Raw genomic sequence first — 19,915 nt, forward strand, 5'->3', positions numbered from 1 at the left:
ACCCAATCAAACCCCTCCATATTTATAAATACCTCTATCACATCACCCCTCAGCCTGTTTTTCTCGAGAAAAGAGCCCCAGCCTGGGACATTTTCCTATGTTAAATGTGCAGTTTGTGCAACCTGTTAATCATCTCTCATTCGGTCTGCAGCATGATGACTATTTCCAAAGTATTTGTTAGACTTCCTTGGAGTTAAAAGGGTGGCATTTAAAACATTACTTGTAACGAGACAAGCAACTCATTGGTGCTGATGCTTCTTACTTGGGTCTCATCCACATTACTTGGGTTTTATTCATATCATGACTTGGGTCTCATTTACTAGACTGATTCCTAGGATGAGAGGGCTATCCTATTGATTAGAATGTGTTTATATTCTCTAGAATTTAGAAAAATGAGAGGTGATCTCATTGAAATGTATAAATTTCTTGGAGGACTTGACAGGGCAGATGCTGAGAGGCTGTATTCCCTGTCTGGACATAGAACTAGGGGTCATAGACTTAGGATAAGGGGTCGGCCATTTAGGACTGGGGTGAGGAGAAATTTCTTCACTCAGAGGGTTGTGAATCTTTGGAATTCTCTACCCCAGAGAGCTGTGGATGCTCAGTTGTTGAGTATATTCAAGACTAAGTATAGATTTTGGGGAACTGAGCGATCTGTGGATAATTCAGGAAAGCAGAGTAGCTGTAAAAGTTCATCCATAACCTTACTGAATGGCAGGGCAGGCTAGTATAGAATACTTGTGCTCCTATTTCCTATGTTCTTATCTCACTTGGGTCTCATCTACATTTCCTGGAACCGTCTGAGGACCAAGTTATCCTACCTCAGACAGAATGGCTGCTCCTTTCATTAGGTCTCCTCCTTAGCTGATAAGTAGGGGGAAAAAAAGTAAAACTGGCTCTATTTAAATCTGTTATTTGTGGTCGGTCAAAAGTCCGAAACCAAAAGCATCGCCCTCCTCCAGCTTGTTTCATTATTTGGGAGACTGGAGGAAAGCAAACATGTCGTTAACCATGAGATGCTGCAGCCTGGTTCTACTCTCGGTTTTTAATGTCCCTTGGGCAACAGAGGCGAAGGTTGTCAGTTCCTTCGATGAATGCAGCCAGTTCTTTTGCAAAGGGGTTGAACCCCTACTGTTCAAGGGCAGCAACCCAGCCAGAATCTGCCAGCGTTATCAGCAACAATACCACTTCGCCAGTGTACAGCACCACGCTCCGCATTCCCGTGTATTCCGTTTACAAAGTCAGTTAATGGGGATAATCCCAAGAATTGCAGAGCAGCGAACTTCTTCATTGAGCCACAGGTAGGATGTCGCCCCAATACAACCTTGCTTGGTGGCCGTTTCTCGCAAGTTGCGAGGATAAGAATTGAATGATCTGAACACGGCAGTGTGGTTATGTTACTGGTCACCCAGAAATCGGGTCCAGTGGATGGAGCCTTCCAAATCCTAACAGGTTCTCAAATTGCCCTGGTGGGATTTGGAACTCCCGTTCATCTGAATTACTAACACAGCTCTCTGGGATTAATAGTCCCGTGTAACAAAACCACTGCCTCTGAATGCGAGTTTATGGCGGGGGAAGGGGGAATTGAACAGGAAGTAAGATTCAGGATGCAATGATGAGAGTTTTTAAAAATTCATTAATTGTGAGTAAATTTGAGTCACAGTTTAAATCAAGAGGATGGGGACTGACTGTTTCCATTGACCATTTCAGTTAGATCTGCCTGGAGGTTCAGATGAGATGAGCAATGAGCCACCAGATGGAGTTGGCATGAACCAAGCCCTCAACAGTGATTATAGAAACACGTCGTACGATCGGGGTCACCTGTACCCATTGTCGCTGCACTCTGGCACTGGGACCGCGACATGCACCCTCACCAATGCTGTGCCCATGTTACGGAAGATGAACATTGCCTGGTATCATTACGCCGAGAGAAAGTTAAAAACATTGGCAAACGAGTGTCGACCAAATGCAACCATGTTCGTGATGACTGGAGTCATCCCATCCTCCCAGTTCCTCAGCAACAGGGTGAACATCCCCATCAGAGTTTATAACTATTACAGCTGCTGCTCAGAGGACCGCAACAGGAAAGAAACGGAGGAGAAAGTGCCTGAATCTGGTGGTTATAGTCTGTCAGTCGATGTACATACCAGAGACATTAAAGAAGAAACTGTCACCCTGGAGAAATTGCAGGAATGGCTTGGGAGCTCGATTGAGGTCAACCCTGAATGGTCCAAACATGCAGTTTCCAAAAACGAAAAAAATCTGTTGCGAAAGATCAATAAGATGCTGAACCTGAGCTGGGCTGAAATGCTACCCAGCCTAGAGCTCACTGATATTTCCACTATCCTGCTCGATGCTGTCAGATTTATTGCATGGGGTGTCTTAGAATGTGTGGCTTGGGTTATTTATGGGGTGTTCAGAGTCATTTATGATTTGGTGAGTGTTATCTTAGGAATCATCGGGGCAGCTGCAGTTCTTGTTATGCTGCTACTGGCTGCTGTATTTTGGGTCATATCTTCAATAGTCGGATTACTCATTGCAATTTTCTGGGGGTTTGCAACTCTGGTTGCCAAGGTGGTCACGTCTGTCGTCAATACCCTTCTGAGCCTCATCACTAGCATAGTCAAGTTCCTTCTGACATCTATAGCCAGCATTCTCACTCACATCATCAGTATCCTTACAAACATATTCACCTGGGTGAGTTTTAGTCTCCTGCAGCTCTTCTACTTTCTGCTTCCCTTTTTCAGTCTCCCAATATCTTAGTTATCTTGTTTTCTGGAGCCACTTGTCTGATAGCCAGTCAAAGAACAAAGAACAAAGAACAAACAGGTGTCAGAGAAGCTAGCAGGAATAGGTCACCAGTCATGGTTTGTATAATGGTTATTATTGTCGTCCTCTTAATTATTCAAAGTAGGGATCCTCTTAAAGGTAGCGTCACAGACTTTCTTAAAGTAACCTTTCTCACGGGAACTCTCATTGTCCTTACTTTCGTGATAAAGGAGTCGATTAATGCACAAAGGGACTGAAATAATTAGTCCAGTAATGTAGCATTTAATTATACAAATTCCTACTTTCAGTTACAGAGTTTTGATGGATTTTACACATATTCAACATTATAACAATGATTACACTTCAAGAGCATTAATTGGCTGTAAAGAGTTAGGGCATGTTGTGACTTTCGCCAAGTTCTTTCTTTTCCAATTTCCACCCTTCTCTCACCTTTACATGTTCTATCTCCGACACTTCCCTTCCTTTCCTCGACTTCTCTGTCTCCATCTCTGGTGATAGGCTGTCTACTAATATCCATTATAAGCACACTGATTCTCACAGCTACCTCGACTACACTTCTTCACACCCTACCTCCTGGAAGGACTCCATTCCATTCTTCCAGTTTCTCCCTCTCTGACGCATCTGCTCTGATGATGCTACCTTCCATGACAGTGCTTCTGATATGTCTTCCTTTTTCCTCAACCGAGGATTCCCCCCCACTGTGGTTGACAGGGCCCTCAACCGCGTCCGGCCCATTTCCCGCACCTCTATCCTCACCCTTTCCCCTCCCTCCCAGAACCGTGACAGGGTTCCCCTTGTCCTCACTTTCCACCCCATCAGCCTCCATATCCAAAGGATCATCCTCCGCCATTTCTGCCACCTCCAGCGTGATGCCACTACCAAACGCATCTTCCCCTCCCTTCCCCTGTCAGCATTCCGAAGGGATAATTCCCTCTGCAACACCCTGGTCCACTCATCCTTTACCCCCACCACCTCGTCCCCTTCCCACGGCACCTTCCCCTGCAAGCGCAGGAGGAGTAATACCTGCCCATTTACCTCCTCTCTCTCACTATTCCAGGCCCCAAACACTCCTTTCAGGTGAAGCAGTGATTTACTTGTACTTCTTTCAATGTAGTATACTGTATTCGCTGCTCACAAAGTGGTCTCCTCTACATTGGGGAGACCAAATGGAGACTGGGTGATCACTTGTGTCTGCGTGGGTTTTCTCCGGGTGCTCCGGTTTCCTCCCACAAGCCAAAAGACTTGCAGGTTGGTAGGTAAATTGACCGTTATAAATTGCCCCTAGTATAGGTAGGTGGTAGGGAAATATAGGGACAGGTGGGGATGTGGTAGGAATGTGGGATTAGTGTAGGATTAGTATACATGGGTGGTTGATGGTCGGCACAGACTCGGTGGGCCGAAGGGCCTGTTTCAGTGCTGTATCTCTAAACTTTGTGGAACACCTCCACTCAGTCCAAAAGCAGGACCCCGAGCTTCCGGTTGCTTGCCATTTCAACACTCCCCCCTGCTCTCATGCTCACATCTCTGTCCTGGGCTTGCTGCAGTGTTCCAGTGAACATCAATGCAAGCTCGAGGAACAGCATCTCATTTATCGATTAGGCACACTACAGCCTGCCGGACTGAACATGGAGTTCAATAATTTCAGAGCATGACGGGCCCCCCATTTTACTTTTATCTTTAGTTATTTTTTCTTTTTTCTTTTCTTTTTTGTGTTCATTTTATTTTAGTTTGTTCAGTTTGTTTCTACTGTGCCTACCCACTTTTTTCATGTTTGTGCTTGTGGCTGTTCAGTTTGCAGTCCATTAACACCCTATCAGTACTAATGCTTTGTCTTTCAGCGCGCCATTAACATATTGTTTGCCTTTGCTCCATGACCTTCTGGTCAGCTATTCTGTGACCTTGTCCTATCAACACCTTCTCTTCTGTTATCTCTTGCCCCAACCCCGCTTTACTTGCTTAAAATCTTTTACATTTCTTATATCTTCCAGTTCTGAAGAAGGGTCACTGACCTGAAACGTTAACTCTGCTTCTCTCTCCACAGATGCTGCCAGACCTGCTGAGTTTTTCCAGCGCTTTCTGTTTTTATTTCAGATTTCCAGTATCTGCAGTATTTTTCTTTTATATTTCTTTTCTTTCTTCCTTCCTGCGTTTCTTTCTTTCATAAAAGAGACTTGGGAGTGAGATACAGGCTATAATCTAACCGAGAAGTTCAGCACCATTTGAATCACGGAGATCAGAGAGAAGCCATTGAGCTCACCGTACCTGTGCCAATTATATAGAGGAGGGATGCCTGCCGCACAACCCGTGGACCCTATTGTGCGCCTTGGAATGTCTTGCTGTTTTAAAGGCGGTATATAAATGCAGGTTGTTGTTGTTTATATGTCAACTAATCATCTTTCATTTCTCGTCCTCTTTTGTATGCTCGTATGAGAAAGTGGGACAAGCAATCATCAAGCACACACAATTTGAGATCCATTTTCATTGCAGTAAAAGAAACAGCTTGCATTTATATCATGCCTTTCATGACCTCAAGCTTTACGGCCAATCAAGTATATTTGAAGTCACTGATGTAACCTATAAGCCGTCGAAATGGCTATGTTAGACAATAATAAGAATTATCAAAGATCTATTAATCACATCAATAAAAATACCTCAATATTCCTCATATCGCCAATTATTTTTGGAGTGTAGATTTTGTTGTTATGTGAGCAGACTTTTATAGACTGTAGCTATTTAACACATCAAGGAAGCAAAAACAGAAAATTCACTGCAAATTTGTTAGTATCTATGAAGAGAAACGTGGTCGACTCTTACATGCCCTCTGAAATGGCCCAGCAAGCCACTCAGTTTGGGCAATTAGGGAGGGGCAATAAAATGCTGGCCTGGCCAGCGACACCCACATCCCATGAATGAATAAAAAAAGAGAAAGGTTACTGTTTCAGGTATAACATTCTGTCATATTGTGTATATCTACCATTGTCTGTGTTTTTCCAGATTTCCAGCATTGGAGGTTGTTAAAAATATTTTAATCACTATGAAGGAATGGCCACCTGCCATTAAATTATTAAGCTGTAATCAAAGGGGTTCAGATAGACAGTCAGCATGAGAACATAACTCAAAACAGCTTTGTTGATCGAAATTAGGTCGATTGCAATTCACTGTGTGACATTACAGTATTCTGTGAACACAAGGTAAGATCACATGGGATCAGGGGCAAAATATTAGCCTGGATAGAGGATTGATGAACCAACAAAAAACAGAGAGTCAGGATAAATGGGCCTTTTTCTCGTTGTCGAGATGTAACTAGTGGGGTGCCAAAGGGTTTGGTCCTCAGGCCCCAACTATTTACAATCTATATTAATGACTTGGATGCAGGGATAGAAGGTACTCTAGCCAAATTTGCAGATGACACGAAAATCTACATTGTCTTCACCAATGTTTTTCTCTTCACATACCTATAGAAACTTTTACAGTCAGTTTTTTATGTTCCCCGCAAACTTGCACTTGTACTCTATTTTCTGCTTCTTAATCAATCCCTTTGTCCTCCTTTGCTGCCCATGGAGGGATTTGAAGATAAGGATGAGGACACAGGGTGCAAGGGGTCCTGGCCCCCACTGCAAATGCAAAACATGGGAGCATGACTGCTCCTCACATATGTTACTAAAGAATCTCAGACCTTAAGTTAACTAGTGCCGTCAATTCCAAAACCTTCTGTAATCTTAGGAGTCAGTGTAATCCAGTTGGTAGCACTCTTGGCTCTGATGTCAGCTGGTTGTGACCTTGATCCCATTCCAGAGACTTGAACACAAAATCTAGGATGACTGTGGGAGTGGTGCAACGTCAGATGCTCTGCCTTTCAGATGAAACATTAAACCAAAGCCTGCTCAGGTTGAACGTAAAGGATCCCATAGGACTATTCTGAAGCAGACCAGGAAAGTTCTCCCCGATGTCCTAGCTAATATTAACCCCCAATAGACATCACTGATATAGATTATCTGATCATTATCACATTGCTGTTTGTAGTCACTTGCTGCGCGCAAGTTGGCTGCTGTGTTTCCTACATTACTGCAGTAATCAAACTTCAAAAAAAGTACTTCATTGGCTGTAAAGTTCTTTGGGGCATCCTGAGGTCATGAAAAGTATTTTTTTTAACTGCTGTGGTTGTACATATTGGGCTGAATCTTCTGTGCCCGCCACCGATGTTGAAAAAAACGGCAACCCACCCGCACGGGCCGCATGTCACAGAGTTGCCGCAATCTTCCATGCGGCGGCTCATTTAAATAGCCGGGGCGGGCTGCCCCCCGGCCCCTGCCCACCGCCCCACACCCCGATCACGTGGAGGGGGTGGGCTGTCCGTCCCCGGCAATGGTGTCAGCTGCCTGTGCACAGGTTCTGACGCCATTTTTAAAGGGCTTGGAGCCCTAGTGGGAAATTTAAATATTTAAAGTTAACGTAAATGAAAAGAAGTGCTGAAATTTCTTCTGCCCCTCTCCCACTCCCCCTCAATAATAAAATTAATTATTTACCCTTTATTCCCCCCCCAAAAGCACTTACCTTGTCCATCAGACCTGCCCCCACCACCAAACTGCACAAACTTTAAACTCCAAACCTTCCCACCATCCCCTACACCCATGATCCCATTCCCTCCTGCACAGATAAACTTACCTTCTTCCCCCTCTCCTCCAGTAGTGTGGCCCCTCGTTTCCCTAGAGGGGGATCCAAAGGTGCAGGAGTGCCGGCCGCCGGCCTGAAGATCACAGCAGGGCATCAGGCAGTGTCATAAGTATCATTAATTTTAATTTATTTAACTGTTCAAATAGGGCTCCCATCCCCAAGTGACCGGTGGAGCTGCCACGAGGCCTCGCCGCTGCCAGTAATATCGGGCCAGGCCCTCCTGGCATCGTGGTGCGTGGCAGCCCTCTGCTGGAGGCATCTTCAGATTGCCCCCCCGCCACAGACCCCGATGCCTGGTGAGAACAAATTCCAGTCCGTTGAGTGTCGAGTCTAAGAGACCTTCATCTCTTCCAATGTTGCCCTAATCTACTATGACACCATTCATGCCTCTCACATTTTCTTCCTACGTGCTGGACCTTACAGTTACCCATATTAAATGTTGTTCTGCCCATTTACATATTTTGTTTGGGTTGTTCTATATTTCCAGGGCTGCTTTCTTGGAATCTGCTGCTCCCCTCGTACCTTGGTGTTATCTGCATATTTAACCAATTTGCTTTTAATTTTTAAATCTGAGGTTATTATTGCATATTAAAAAATGCATTGCTTTAGTGTGCTTTAATGTACAATCTATTTTAGTCCCTGTTTGCATAACCTTGTCTTTATGAATTATTAAATGGCATCTCCAGTGCTCAGTTGTTACAAATCTGTAGAGGCCTTTGAACAATAGTTGATTAAAAAGCAAAACGTGCCAATGCTGGATGTCTAAATGAAAACAGAAACTTCTGATGATGCTTTTCTACAATAGTAGCATCTTCAGGCAATGCTTCATTTTTAAAATTCTCATCTGTGTTTAAATCCCTCCATGGCCTCGAGCCTCCCCATCTCAGTAATCTCCTCCAGCCCTACAACCCTCTGAGATCTCTGCATTCCTCTAATTCTGGTCTCTTGTGCATCTTTGTTCCACCATTGGCAGCTGAGCCTTTGGCTGTCTAGACTCTAAGCTCTGGGATTTCCTCTCTGAAACTCTCCGCCTCCCTCTCCTCCTTTGAAACTTACCTCTGAACAAGATTTTGGTCATGTGTCCTAATGTCTCCTCATGTGGCTTGGTATCAAAATCTGTATGCTTTCACCCCTGTGAAGTGCCTTGGGACATTTTAGGATGTTAAAAGGACTATACGAATGCAAGTTGTTGTTGTGTAAAAGATGTGATAATGAATCATCAGCCTGTTACGCAGTTCTATTTTCATTTCCTTTGAAGTAGAGATATGTAAACTGGGCTAATATAAAAACAAAATACTGCAGATGCTGGAAATCTGAAATAAAAACAAGAAATGCTGGACCCACTCAGCAGGTCTGGCAGCATCTGTGGAAAGAGAAGCAGAGTTAATGTTTCGGGTCCGTTCCGAAGAAGGGTCACTGACCCGAAACGTTAACTCTGCTTCTCTTTCCACAGATGCTGCCAGACCTGCTGAGTGAATCCAGCATTTCTTGTTTTTATTTTATGTAAACTGGGCTGCTGACTCATTCTTGCCTATTTTCCACTCTCGCCCAAAGTATCTGTGATGATTAAATTACACACGATTGACAGAGTGTTTAGTTTGTTAGGAAAGTAAAACTGTAAGAAAAAGGCTGAATGAGTGGAATTCTTCAAGGAGAAAGGGCTGCTGTTCAAGTTTCTATCTGCCGTCGGTCTCTTATGCAGACTTCTCTACAGGCATCGGCTCCACCCTGCTCAAGTTTGATTCTGAACATTTTTGGATCTGGTAAATGAATCAGATTAGAAACAGCCCTGTGAAACAGGTAGAAGATCTTTATCCACAGTCAACCCCCAGTGATATTACATTTTTCCTGGCAGATTTACAGCTGTGGAAGTGGTGGAAAGTTAAAGTAAGACAGATAGGCTGTAAATGTATAACCTCAGGGATTGCCTCATATCTCATAAACAAGCAACAAAGCATTTGGTTAAATGAAACAGCCACTCAATTGCCTTTTCTATAACTCCTAGTCTTCAATGGGAGCGCACTCACTGGAGGTCAGAAAGTTGAGGGGTGATCTAATCAAAGTGTTTAAAATGTTAAAAGAATTTGACAGAGTAGGCATGGAGAAGCTATTTCCTGCGGTGGGAACATTCCAGAACAAGGGGGTATAATCTTAAAATTAGAATCAGCAACTCGAGGGTTAATCAGGAAGCACTTTTCTTTGGACAAAGGGCGGTAGAAATCTGGAACTCCCTTCAGTCCGAAATGTTGTGGATGCTGGAACAATTGAAACTTTCAAGACTGAAATTATTAGATTTTTGTTAATTAAAAGTATCAAGAGATATGAATCAAAAGTGGGTAAATTGGGTTGAGGTACAGATCAGTCATGATCTTATTGAATGGTGGGACAAGCTTGAGAGACTGAATTGCCTATTCCTGTTCTTATGTGCCACAATAAGTGCTTCCTTGAATCTTTAAAATGGTTCTATTTTGGCCTCCTTATATAACCAGTCTATATCCCTCTATATTTCATTTCTTCCATTCCCCAAAATGATTTTTTTGGGGTTTAATTCTCATGGCATCCTGTCTTCAATCTCTCACAGTTCCAAAACAAATTTGTCTAAAGTCCCACACTTTAATTGTTATGTTAGTCTTAGCTTTTAATACGGTATCAAATCTCTCTGTGCAGTGATCAAACACACATTCAGATTACTGATCAATGTGCAGGGTGGCTAAATGTAACAATAAGTGTTTTGTCTACCCTATTACCATGTGTTAAGCAGTCTTTGATTACTTCCTGGAATGTTCTTGTGCTTTCACCCGGTCCCTCTGGTTATAGCCAGTGTGTTTTCTTTACCACTGGGGCATTAAGATCCCTCTGTAACATGAGCTTGTCTGAAGCACCATTTATAATGGGTTTCGAGGGCTGCCAACATCACCAAATCCTGGTGCAACCAATGCCAGCCCCAAAAATAAACTTGCTAAGTATCAGCTACTTGTAAAACCTGTTCACTTTTGAGTGGCTAACCTGGTTACTAAATTCAATTTATCAGTAACATCTTCGCAGTCCGACATACTAAGGATCAGCAAATCCTCTTATGCCGGGCTGCATGAGGTGAAGCCCACGGACAGCAGAGCCTCCCAGTCCTTCCTGTCATCTATCACGGAGGTCTTAGATGACAGCATGAGGGAGAGACTGGACAAACCGCTAACTCTGGATGAGCTGACAAAGGCCATCAGGTCCTTCGAGACGAGTAAAACTCCTGGAAGTGCCAGCTTAACGGCTGAGTTGTATTCAGCTCTGTGGGGTTGGATCGGCCCAGACCTGCTGGAAGTATACAAGAGTATGCTCCTGGCCGGCAGCATGTCAGAATCCACGAGGAAAGGCATCATCACCCTCATCTACAAGCGGAAGGGGGAGAGGGCGGAAATCAGAAATTGGCGGCCCATCTCACTGCTTAATGTTGACTATAGTATTATGTCCAAAGTCATCGCCAGTCGGGTCAAGTCTGCTGAGTTGTTGATTCACCCTGACCAGACCTGTACTGTACGCGGCAGGAAGATCTCTGATAGTCTCGCACTACTCAAGCATACGATCATCTATGTGCGGGCGGGGGTGTGGGGGGGTTGTGGACACCTGCCTCATCATCTTGGACCAGGAGAAGGCTTTTGACAGGATATCACACACCTACATGATAGACGTGCTCTCCAAAATGGGATTTGGGGAGGGAATCCGCAACTGGATCAAACTGCTCTACACAAACATCAGTAGCGCAGTCTCAATCAATAGGTGGGAATCGGAAAGTTTCCCGATCCAATCTGGAGTCAGACAGGGCTGTCCTCTCTCCCCGGTCTTGTTTGTTTGCTGTATTGAACCCTTTGCTGAGTTTATTAGGAAGGATGCGAGCATAAGAGGGGTGACAATCCCAGGCAGCGGAGGCACTCAGGTTAAAGCCTCCCTGTACATGGATGACGTCACTGTCTTCTGCTTGGATCCGCTGTCCATTCGCAGACTGATGAGCATCTGCGACCAGTTCGAACTGGCCTCGGGAGCCAAAGTCAACCATGGCAAGAGTGAGGCCATGTTCTTTGGGAACTGGGCCGACCGATCCTTTGTCCCCTTCACCATCAGGTCAGACTACCTGAAGGTGCTGGGGATATGGTTCGGAAGAGCTGGGGCATGCTCCAAAACCTGGAAGGAGCGAGTAGCCAGGGTACACCATAAACTGAGCATGTGGGAGCAGCGATCTCTCTCCATTGTGGGTAAAAACCTGGTCATCAGATGCGAGGTGCTCACGTTGCTGCCGTATGGGGCGCAAGTCTGGCCATACCCCAATCTGCGCTGTGGCGGTCACCCGAGCCATTTTCCACTTTATCTGGAGATCTAAAATGGACCGGGTCCGGAGGGACACGATGTTCAAACCTCTGGATAAGGGTGGGAAATACGTACCCAACGTCGCCCTCATCCTGATGACAACCTTCGTGTGCGGCTGCATCAACCTGTGCCTAGACCCCCAGTACGCAAACACCAAGTGTCACTACATGCTGAGGTTCTAACTGTCCCCAGTGTTGCGAAGGATGGGCCTGGTCACATTGCCGCAGAACGCTCCATCCAGTTGGACCGTGCCATACCACCTATCCTTCGTGGGAAAGTTTCTGCAGGAAAACACCTTTGACCACCAATCCATCAGGCAGTGGCTTGCATGGAATGTCCTCAAGGCCCTACGGGTAAAGGAGATGGTGGATCCTGTTGGATGGTTTCCTGAGCAGACCGCCAAAGTCATTTGGCAGAATGTCTCATCACCAGAACTTTCAAACAAGCACCAAGATATAGCTTGGCTGGTGGTGAGAAGGGCCCTCCCCGTCAGATCCTTCCTGCATGCCCGGAGTCTCGCCCCCTCCACACGCTGCCCTCGAGGTGGTTGTGGTGGGGAAGAAACAGTTGCCCACCTCCTTCTTTAATGTGTCTTGGCAAAGCAGGTGTGGAAAGAGATGCTGTGGTTTTTGTTGAGGTTCATCCCAAGCTGCTCTGTAACACAGGAGTCTGTGCTCTATGGGCTGTTCCCAGGGACGCAGACCGAGATAAACATCAACTGCTGCTGGAGGACCATCAATTCAGTGAAAGATGCTCTTTGGTCTGCCTGAAACTTGCTGGTCTTCCAGCGAAAAGAGTTGTCCACGACCGAATGTTGCAGACTGGCACATTCCAAGGTCCAGGACTACGTGCTGAGGGACGCACTAAAGCTTGGGGCAGCCGCAGCAAAGGCTCAATGGGGAAAGACCACTGTGTAAGGTCCTCCCACCATAGTGAACTGGGGCTGGATCCATGGGAAACCCCTCGGGCTGTATACACCAAATATGGGTTTGCTGTAAGAAGTACGTGGCATGTAAAATGGAATGAAAGGGTTGTGAGGCAACTCACTCCTGTATTGAAGAAAACTGATTTCCTTTGCACTTTTTGGAATGTCAACTTGGTGTTGTTTTGAACTATTTAGTAATGCTTTTTTTTTACAGATTTTTATGAATAAAGCATATTTTTGGGGAAAAAATGGTTACTAAACTCAATTAATCTGACTGGTTTACTTTGGGGTTTCTGTTGACAGTGTATCATGAGCTAGGAAAAAACCAACTGGTCCCTCTAAACTGCCCCACCCCATGATGATCAAAGCCTCCCTCTCTCCCTTCCCCACTGACCCCTCCAGCTGCCACTGTTCCCCGGCCTATCTAATCCCCTTAGAGGGGCAAAAAGCAGAGAATATACTCAGGCCCAATAATGGGAAAAAACACTCAGAAAAATTGCTTTCTGACCTTCTCGGGCAATTGAAACCAGTTCAGGAGATCACACAGACCAAGTGTTATCTGTAACGACACCTACCTTCTACATGATGCAATCTCCGTCCCAGTCAGGAACCGATCCAGCTTCCTCTTGAATGCAGAGATTTGACACCACGCCTGCCAGCAATGTATTCCAGAAGCTCAAGAGGCGCACTGCTCCGTTGGAAAGGAAGAACTGCCCGACATCCGGTTTATTCCTATTTTTACATTGTTCAATCTCATGTTCCTTGGTCCTCTCCCATTTGTCAACTGGAATAATCTACCAATAGGCATACTACCCTGCCTATAAATAAATTATTTTATAGATCTCTGTCAGGTCACCTGAAGATGAGTTCAATAAATAATAACTGTGGTGCTATAACCAGAGAAAAGACCATGAAAGCTGCTGTTTTAATGTTTAAAACTCAACTGGTTGTCGTATAGAGGAGATCCTACCTCTCTGGTCCACATGTGTCTCTAGTCTGATGCTATGTGGTTGATTCTTAATGGCCTCTGAAGTGGCCAAATGAGCCACTTCAGTGAAAAGAGGTTTATCAATCAAGCAGTTGATCCACTATTACCATTTCAGGTCAATTAGGAAAGGGCAATAACTGCCAGCCTGGGCAGCGTTCCGAGGACCAATGAAACAAAACGTGCAATTGTGGAAACTTGCACCCAACCTAGAAAACCCTGTAAAGAAGGGTCACTGACCCGAAATGTTAACTCTGCTTCTCTTTCCACAGATGCTGCCAGACCTGCTGAGTGAATCCAGCATTTCTTGTTTTTATTTCAGATTTCCAGCATCCGCAGTATTTTGCTTTTATTTTAGTGTTTAATTCACTGCCACTTCTCTTCCAGGAATGCCTACCTTGAAGAAGTTCTGCTCTTCTCTCGATGGGATTTTCGTTTGTCTCTTTTACCTTGTTCACCTTCATTGCTTTCTATTTATTGTTTGCCTTTGCTCCGTGACCTTTTGGTCAGCTATGCGGCCTGGTCCAATCTAGACCTTCTCCTTTGTTACCTCTTGCCCCACCCCCACCTCACTTGCTTATAACCTGTGACTTTTCTAATATTTGTCAGTTCCGATGAAGGGTCACTGACCCGAAACATTAACTCTGCTTCTCTTTCCACAGATGCTGCCAGACCTGCTGAGTGATTCCAGCATTTCATGTTTTTATTTCAGATTTCCAGCATCCGCAGTATTTTGCTTTTATTCTAGAAAACCCTGTTATGCCCTGGCATGTTGCTGTGCAGCATTCCCTCAGTAAATGCATTGCAGTGTCAGCTGGCATTATGTGCTGGAGTGGAACTGTGAAGCCACAATCTTCTGACTCAGGGGGCGAGAGTGCTACCACTGAGCCGTGGCTGACCTCGAGTAGTTTGCTGCATCAAAATCTGGATGACTTGAGCATTTGCATGTGATGAGGTACTTTGCACATCACTTCAAGTGAATGGAGGTACTGACTTTTGTGTGGGAGTGTGATTGGGAGCAGAGTGTGTCCATGAGCATTACGGACTCATTGCATGTGTGTATGAGCAGGAATGGACGCACCCGAAGTGTGTGAGTGTGGCTTCTTCTTTCTACTAACCAACTACAAAGAACAGAGCGAATGTGCATTTATAAAGTGCCATTCAGTCCTCAGGACCTCCAAAGACTCTGCACAGCCAATAAAGGACAGCCAGCATCTGTAAAAAGGAAAGACATTTGCAGTGTATACTATTCAATAGAAGGCAGTTTGCATTGGAATCCAAGGCTAAAATGGATGCAATCAGTAATAAACAACGGATCCATTTGATGCAGTGACATAAACAATACCTGAGCAACTGGTGTGAGCTGCAAATTCTGAACACACTAGTCATAAATGGTATTATTTTTCACACATGAAAATAACAAGGCAAGCAGCAGGAAGGAGTGATGGAACAGTAGTATAGTAATTATTTTATTGGACTACTAATGTAGATGCCAGATGTTCTGGAGAGAGTTCAAATTCCACCACAACAGCTGGGGAATTTAAATTCAATTAATTAAATAAATCTGGAATAAAAATGCTGGTATCAGTAATTTTGGCCATGAGGGTTACATCCCATCAATACATAAAAAGCAGAGAGGAAGGGCTGGTAGTTGTTTTGAGAGCAGGCAGTGGATGCAATTCTGAGAAATGGATAAACACAAGAACAGATATCCTTTTCCCCGAAATGAGTGCTGTGTGAAACTGAAATTTAAACGACCTGTCCTTGAACTGTCGATTGATTAGAACATTCTGCAGAGACTTGCTTTTACAAAGCTTAAGCTAATAGTGCAAGAAGAGGGAGAGAGGATCTTCCAGTTTCGGGTCAGGTACCTCCCTAGCGAGTGCTTGTTTCAGGATTAGATTTTTAATGTGTTGGACTGAGAGTCCCCTTTAGTGATAGCATTAACCCATTTAAAACGGAGAGAGATAGCCTTCGGATGAACGAATTTAAGCTCATATTTTCCATAGGGTCATTTCAAGGTCTTGCAATCAGCACAGAAATCAGACTTATTATGAAGCATTGGGATTCCCCATGAGTGCCTTTGATCTCATGGGAATTTCGCATGAGTGGGTTGGGTCCCGTTGTCTACTGATATACCCAGTCAGTAGATCAACATAATAATGCACAATGTTCACCCCTTTGTCATTGAATCACTGCCGCCTTCCACCCTTCCCCTTGTTTTTTCTTCCTCTGCACTTGTTGAAGTGCTGTCCATCTCTAACTAACACCTTCCAGTTCTGAGTAGGTCATCGACCTTAAACACCTATTTCTCTCTCTCCCCCACAGATGCTGCCACACCTGCTGAGTGTTTTCCTGTTTTTACTTCAGATTAGCAACTTCTGCAATGTTTTGCTTTCAAAATAAAGCCTAAGTAACCTCCAGGTCTCTGAGTTTTATGGACACGCAATACTGAACTGTGCAATTTGCGATATCCAATCACTATAAACCGCTGGCCCCAGCTATCGCCCAACTTGCCCATTATATTGTTATGGGAAAAAGGTATGGGATCAAGGAATGTGAGCCTCAACTCCCAGTAAAAATCCCGGACTCTTACAAATCAGTTCTGGCAAAAGTGTTAACGTTATTTTCTCTCCACAGACGCTGCTCAGCATTTCCAGCATTTTCTGGTTTTATTTCAGATTTCCAGCAACTGCAGTATTTTGCTTTTGTGATTAAAAAGTGAGATTTGTCTCAATCAGTCACTGTAGATAAAGCAAGACTATCGGGTAAATATTATTCGAGTCCTCCAATGGTGTGGGGTCCCACTTGTGGTATATCATGTGTCCAACCTCACATACCTGATTTTCATGCATGTCTAATTTGGTGAGGTATGGGGGAAAGGGGCAAGGAGACAAAGCCACAAGCATAGCAAAGCCACATTTACCTAGTGAAATTATTCATTGTGGGAATAACAGTGAGAGGGAAGTCGATGGTGAGAGCAATCTATCTGTCTCACTTCCACTGCATGCCTGGGCTACAGGAGCCTTCCCCTCTTTGCCAGATTTTCCATGTTTCCTTTCCCCTCCGCTTGTCTGCTGTAACGATTTACATCTCCTCTGGACCCATCCTTCGTTTCATCATTTGTCTCATTATTGCCGCTCCCCATGACTGCCACCTGACCTGCTGAGTATTTTCCAGGATTTTCTGTTTCTATTCCAGTCTTATATTGCGTGAGCTGTCTAAGCTCAAGGGCTGAATTTTTTGCCCACATATGGGGATGGATATGGAGGCTGGTGGGCGCAAAAATTCGCGCTGCGGGCAGGCATGCCAGTTTTCTGGCAACATCACGCCCCCAGGCTATTTTCCTGGAGTCGGGCTGGAAGTCGGAAGGGCTACCCACCTGCAAGCGCAAGTAGTCAACTGAGGTAGGTTAATGGCCTCTTATTGTCCAATCAACCTCTGGGCCCCCATTCACTGTCACTGGTTCAAAATCCTGGAACTCCCTTCCTAACAGCACTGTGGGTGTTCCTACCTCACATGGACTGCAGCGGTTCAAGAAGGCAGCTCACCACCACCTTCTCAAGGGCAATTAGGGATGGGCAACAAATGCTGGCCTGGCCAGCGATGCTCACATCCCATGAATAAATTTTTTAAAAAGACAAGGCCAGCTGCCCAGAGGCAGCCTCCCAGCGGCAGACTGGCGAGCCCAGTGACCCAGGCAGTGCCAGCTTTCTCTCTCTCTCTACCTGAATTTCAGGCTGCTGTTCCTTCCAAGCTGGAGGGCTTCCTATCGGCCCTTCAGCTTGAGAGCCCGCCCTCCGTCCTTATTTGGCTGGCCAGCTTGCCCTCTGACCATTACTTGGTCAATTTGGGGAAAATCACTGCCGGGTGACTGGGAACACAGTGTACCGTTGTGACCCCCATTTGACCTTGATGTTGCGGTCCCAACTCAAAACCCAAAATCGTGCTCCAAGTCTCTGGGGCAGCCCTTAAATCCAGAATTCTGACAGAGGTGAGAGTGCTATCCACTGAACCATTGGCTGACAGCAGATTCATGATAGAACTCCAGAGCACAAGACAATGTTAACATGCCTACAGCAATGATAATCCATCAGAGAGTTCTCTATCCTCACAGCTTTGCCCCAGAAATGTTGTAGTCTCTTAGGATTAAATAAGGAGCGAACGCCTTTCCCTTGTTCAAACCTGGTTCCAGAAGACCTGCTCCAAATTTCATACCTCTTAGGTGACCTCTGACTTGAGAAGCAAAGAAAAAGACATTTAATTTGTAAACGTCTTTTCTCTTTGATCGTCACATTTGAAACTCACACATAAAACATTTTATATCAAAAATATGGTTAGCAAAAACCACAACATTAGTCTGCATTAGTGAAATGAAACATTACAAGGCTCATTATAAAACACTACTGCAGGTTTCAAGCATGAATGTCCAAAGATATGTTTTAATACAATCCAGGACAGGGAGTGACATCATTCAGCCAAAATCAGAGCATATATTACCTTGTTTTCCCAGCCTGATTGATACCTGAAGTCCTTTTTTGGATATATTGCAGAAGACATGACAGAAATTAAGATACCTTCGCTCAGATTTTTTAAAAAATTGCAATGTCATAATAGAACATATTTGCAAATCTTTTATAATATGAAAGAAATAATGTATTTGGAAGAGATGTTACCTACACTGGCAAGATGACTAAGGTTAAAATTTTACATGTAGGTAACTGGAAGGACTTAACTGCATGGTGTGGTATTCTGTATAATAGACATAGGGCCCATACTAAATATACTTGGTGGTATTCTCTATTACAGACAGGGTGTATGCTGGAGTACTCTGCAGTTTTTTGTTACCCACCTCAAATATGGATAGTGATGAATTGACAAACATTGAACTATTCTCCTTTCCTGAGAAACTCAATCATGACCTGTCTTAAATATTCATCATATATATATAGGCAGGTGAGGCAAACTATATATATTATATATACTTTCTGGAGTTTAGAAGAATGGGAGGTGATCTCATTGAAACATATAAGATTCTGAGGGGGTTTGACGTGGTAGATGCTGAGAGGTTGTTTCTCCTGGCTGGAGAGTTTAGAACTAGGGGGCACAGTTGCGGGATAAGGGGTCCATCATTTAAGACTGAGAGGAGGACAAATTTCTTCAGAGTGTTGTGAATTTTTGGAATTTTCTACCCCAGAAGGCTCTGGATGCCCGATCGTTGAGTAGATTCAAGGCAAAGGTCTCTGTGGGAATCAAGGGATAAGGGAATCAGGTGGGAAAGCGGAGTCGAGGTCGAAGATAAGCCATGATTTATTGAGCACCCGCTCCTATTTCTGATGTTATCCTATTACTGAATGAGAAACAAACTTCCACAGAGAAATTGATTAAGCTTAAATTAACATTGCATTGGCTGTCTTAATATTAAGTTTTTGGCGTATTCTGTGCTGAGTGATTAACACTGGCAGTTAACCAGGTTAGGAACAAATCACACATTGTGTTTTTCAGCAGTAACTCTCATTGCTGCCCTATTTCCCAGTCCCTGAATGTTCAGTTTCATGCCAAAGCATTAAAGTGGCAGGTCAGAAATTCTGCCTCATGGTTACAATAACAACATTCCACATCTGAATTACATCTTTCACCTAATGGAAGTGTAACAGGAGATTTGAAAACAACACGATGGAGTGTGGAAGAAGTTACTGGCCTTTTTCTTCTCTTTTCTTGAATTATTCTGAACAAAACATAGAGAGATTTATAAAACTAAATTAGAATATTATTCCTGGTTCACTACATATTCCAGCCCCTGTGGTGCCCTTTGGTTGTGGAAGGCCTCAAGTGTACTGGCGGGCACTGCTTAGTCATTCTCCAGGACCACCTGGGCATGGACAAGACCACAGGAGAGAGGCAGGCAGACTGACCATCACCAACCAGCCTCCACCACCTGGCCAGAGATGATTGAAGATCCAGTTACCGAGATGAAGGAAGTGTAGAGGGAGTCTTACCTTACTTTTAACATGCAATAGAAAATGTTGATTTTCAGTTTGTGTCTCCCTTGAGGAAATTATAATTTTTGAGATAAAAATGACCGAAGTACCCCAAATAATCACAACCAACAGCTGTTGCTGTAGGGTAACAGCTGTCATTCAGTCTTTAGCTCACTTTAGGAAAATTAAGGACTTAACACAGCACAG

The 19,915-nt window shown here is 44.4% G+C and overlaps 1 protein-coding gene across 1 annotated transcript; it reads left to right on the forward strand.

The window, feature by feature from the left end:
• Positions 1 to 999: 999 nt before the first annotated feature.
• Positions 1,000 to 2,763, forward strand: LOC137376731 (endonuclease domain-containing 1 protein-like). The gene is made up of 2 exons (XM_068045706.1): positions 1,000 to 1,197; positions 1,711 to 2,763. Exons 1-2 carry the CDS (start codon positions 1,000 to 1,002, stop codon positions 2,761 to 2,763), a joined length of 1,251 nt encoding a protein of 416 aa, XP_067901807.1.
• The last annotated feature ends 17,152 nt before the right edge of the window (positions 2,764 to 19,915 follow it).

The sequence above is a fragment of the Heterodontus francisci genome, chromosome 13 (assembly GCF_036365525.1).
Source record: "Heterodontus francisci isolate sHetFra1 chromosome 13, sHetFra1.hap1, whole genome shotgun sequence".
NCBI lineage: Eukaryota > Metazoa > Chordata > Chondrichthyes > Heterodontiformes > Heterodontidae > Heterodontus > Heterodontus francisci.

Coding starts and splice junctions, on each gene's coding strand:
- LOC137376731 (XM_068045706.1), top strand. CDS start 1,000: ATGTCGTTAACCATGAGATGCTGCAGCCTGGTTCTACTCTCGGTTTTT. Junction 1,198..1,710: donor AACAATACCACTTCGCCAGT/GTACAGCACCAC, acceptor TGACCATTTCAG/TTAGATCTGCCTGGAGGTTC.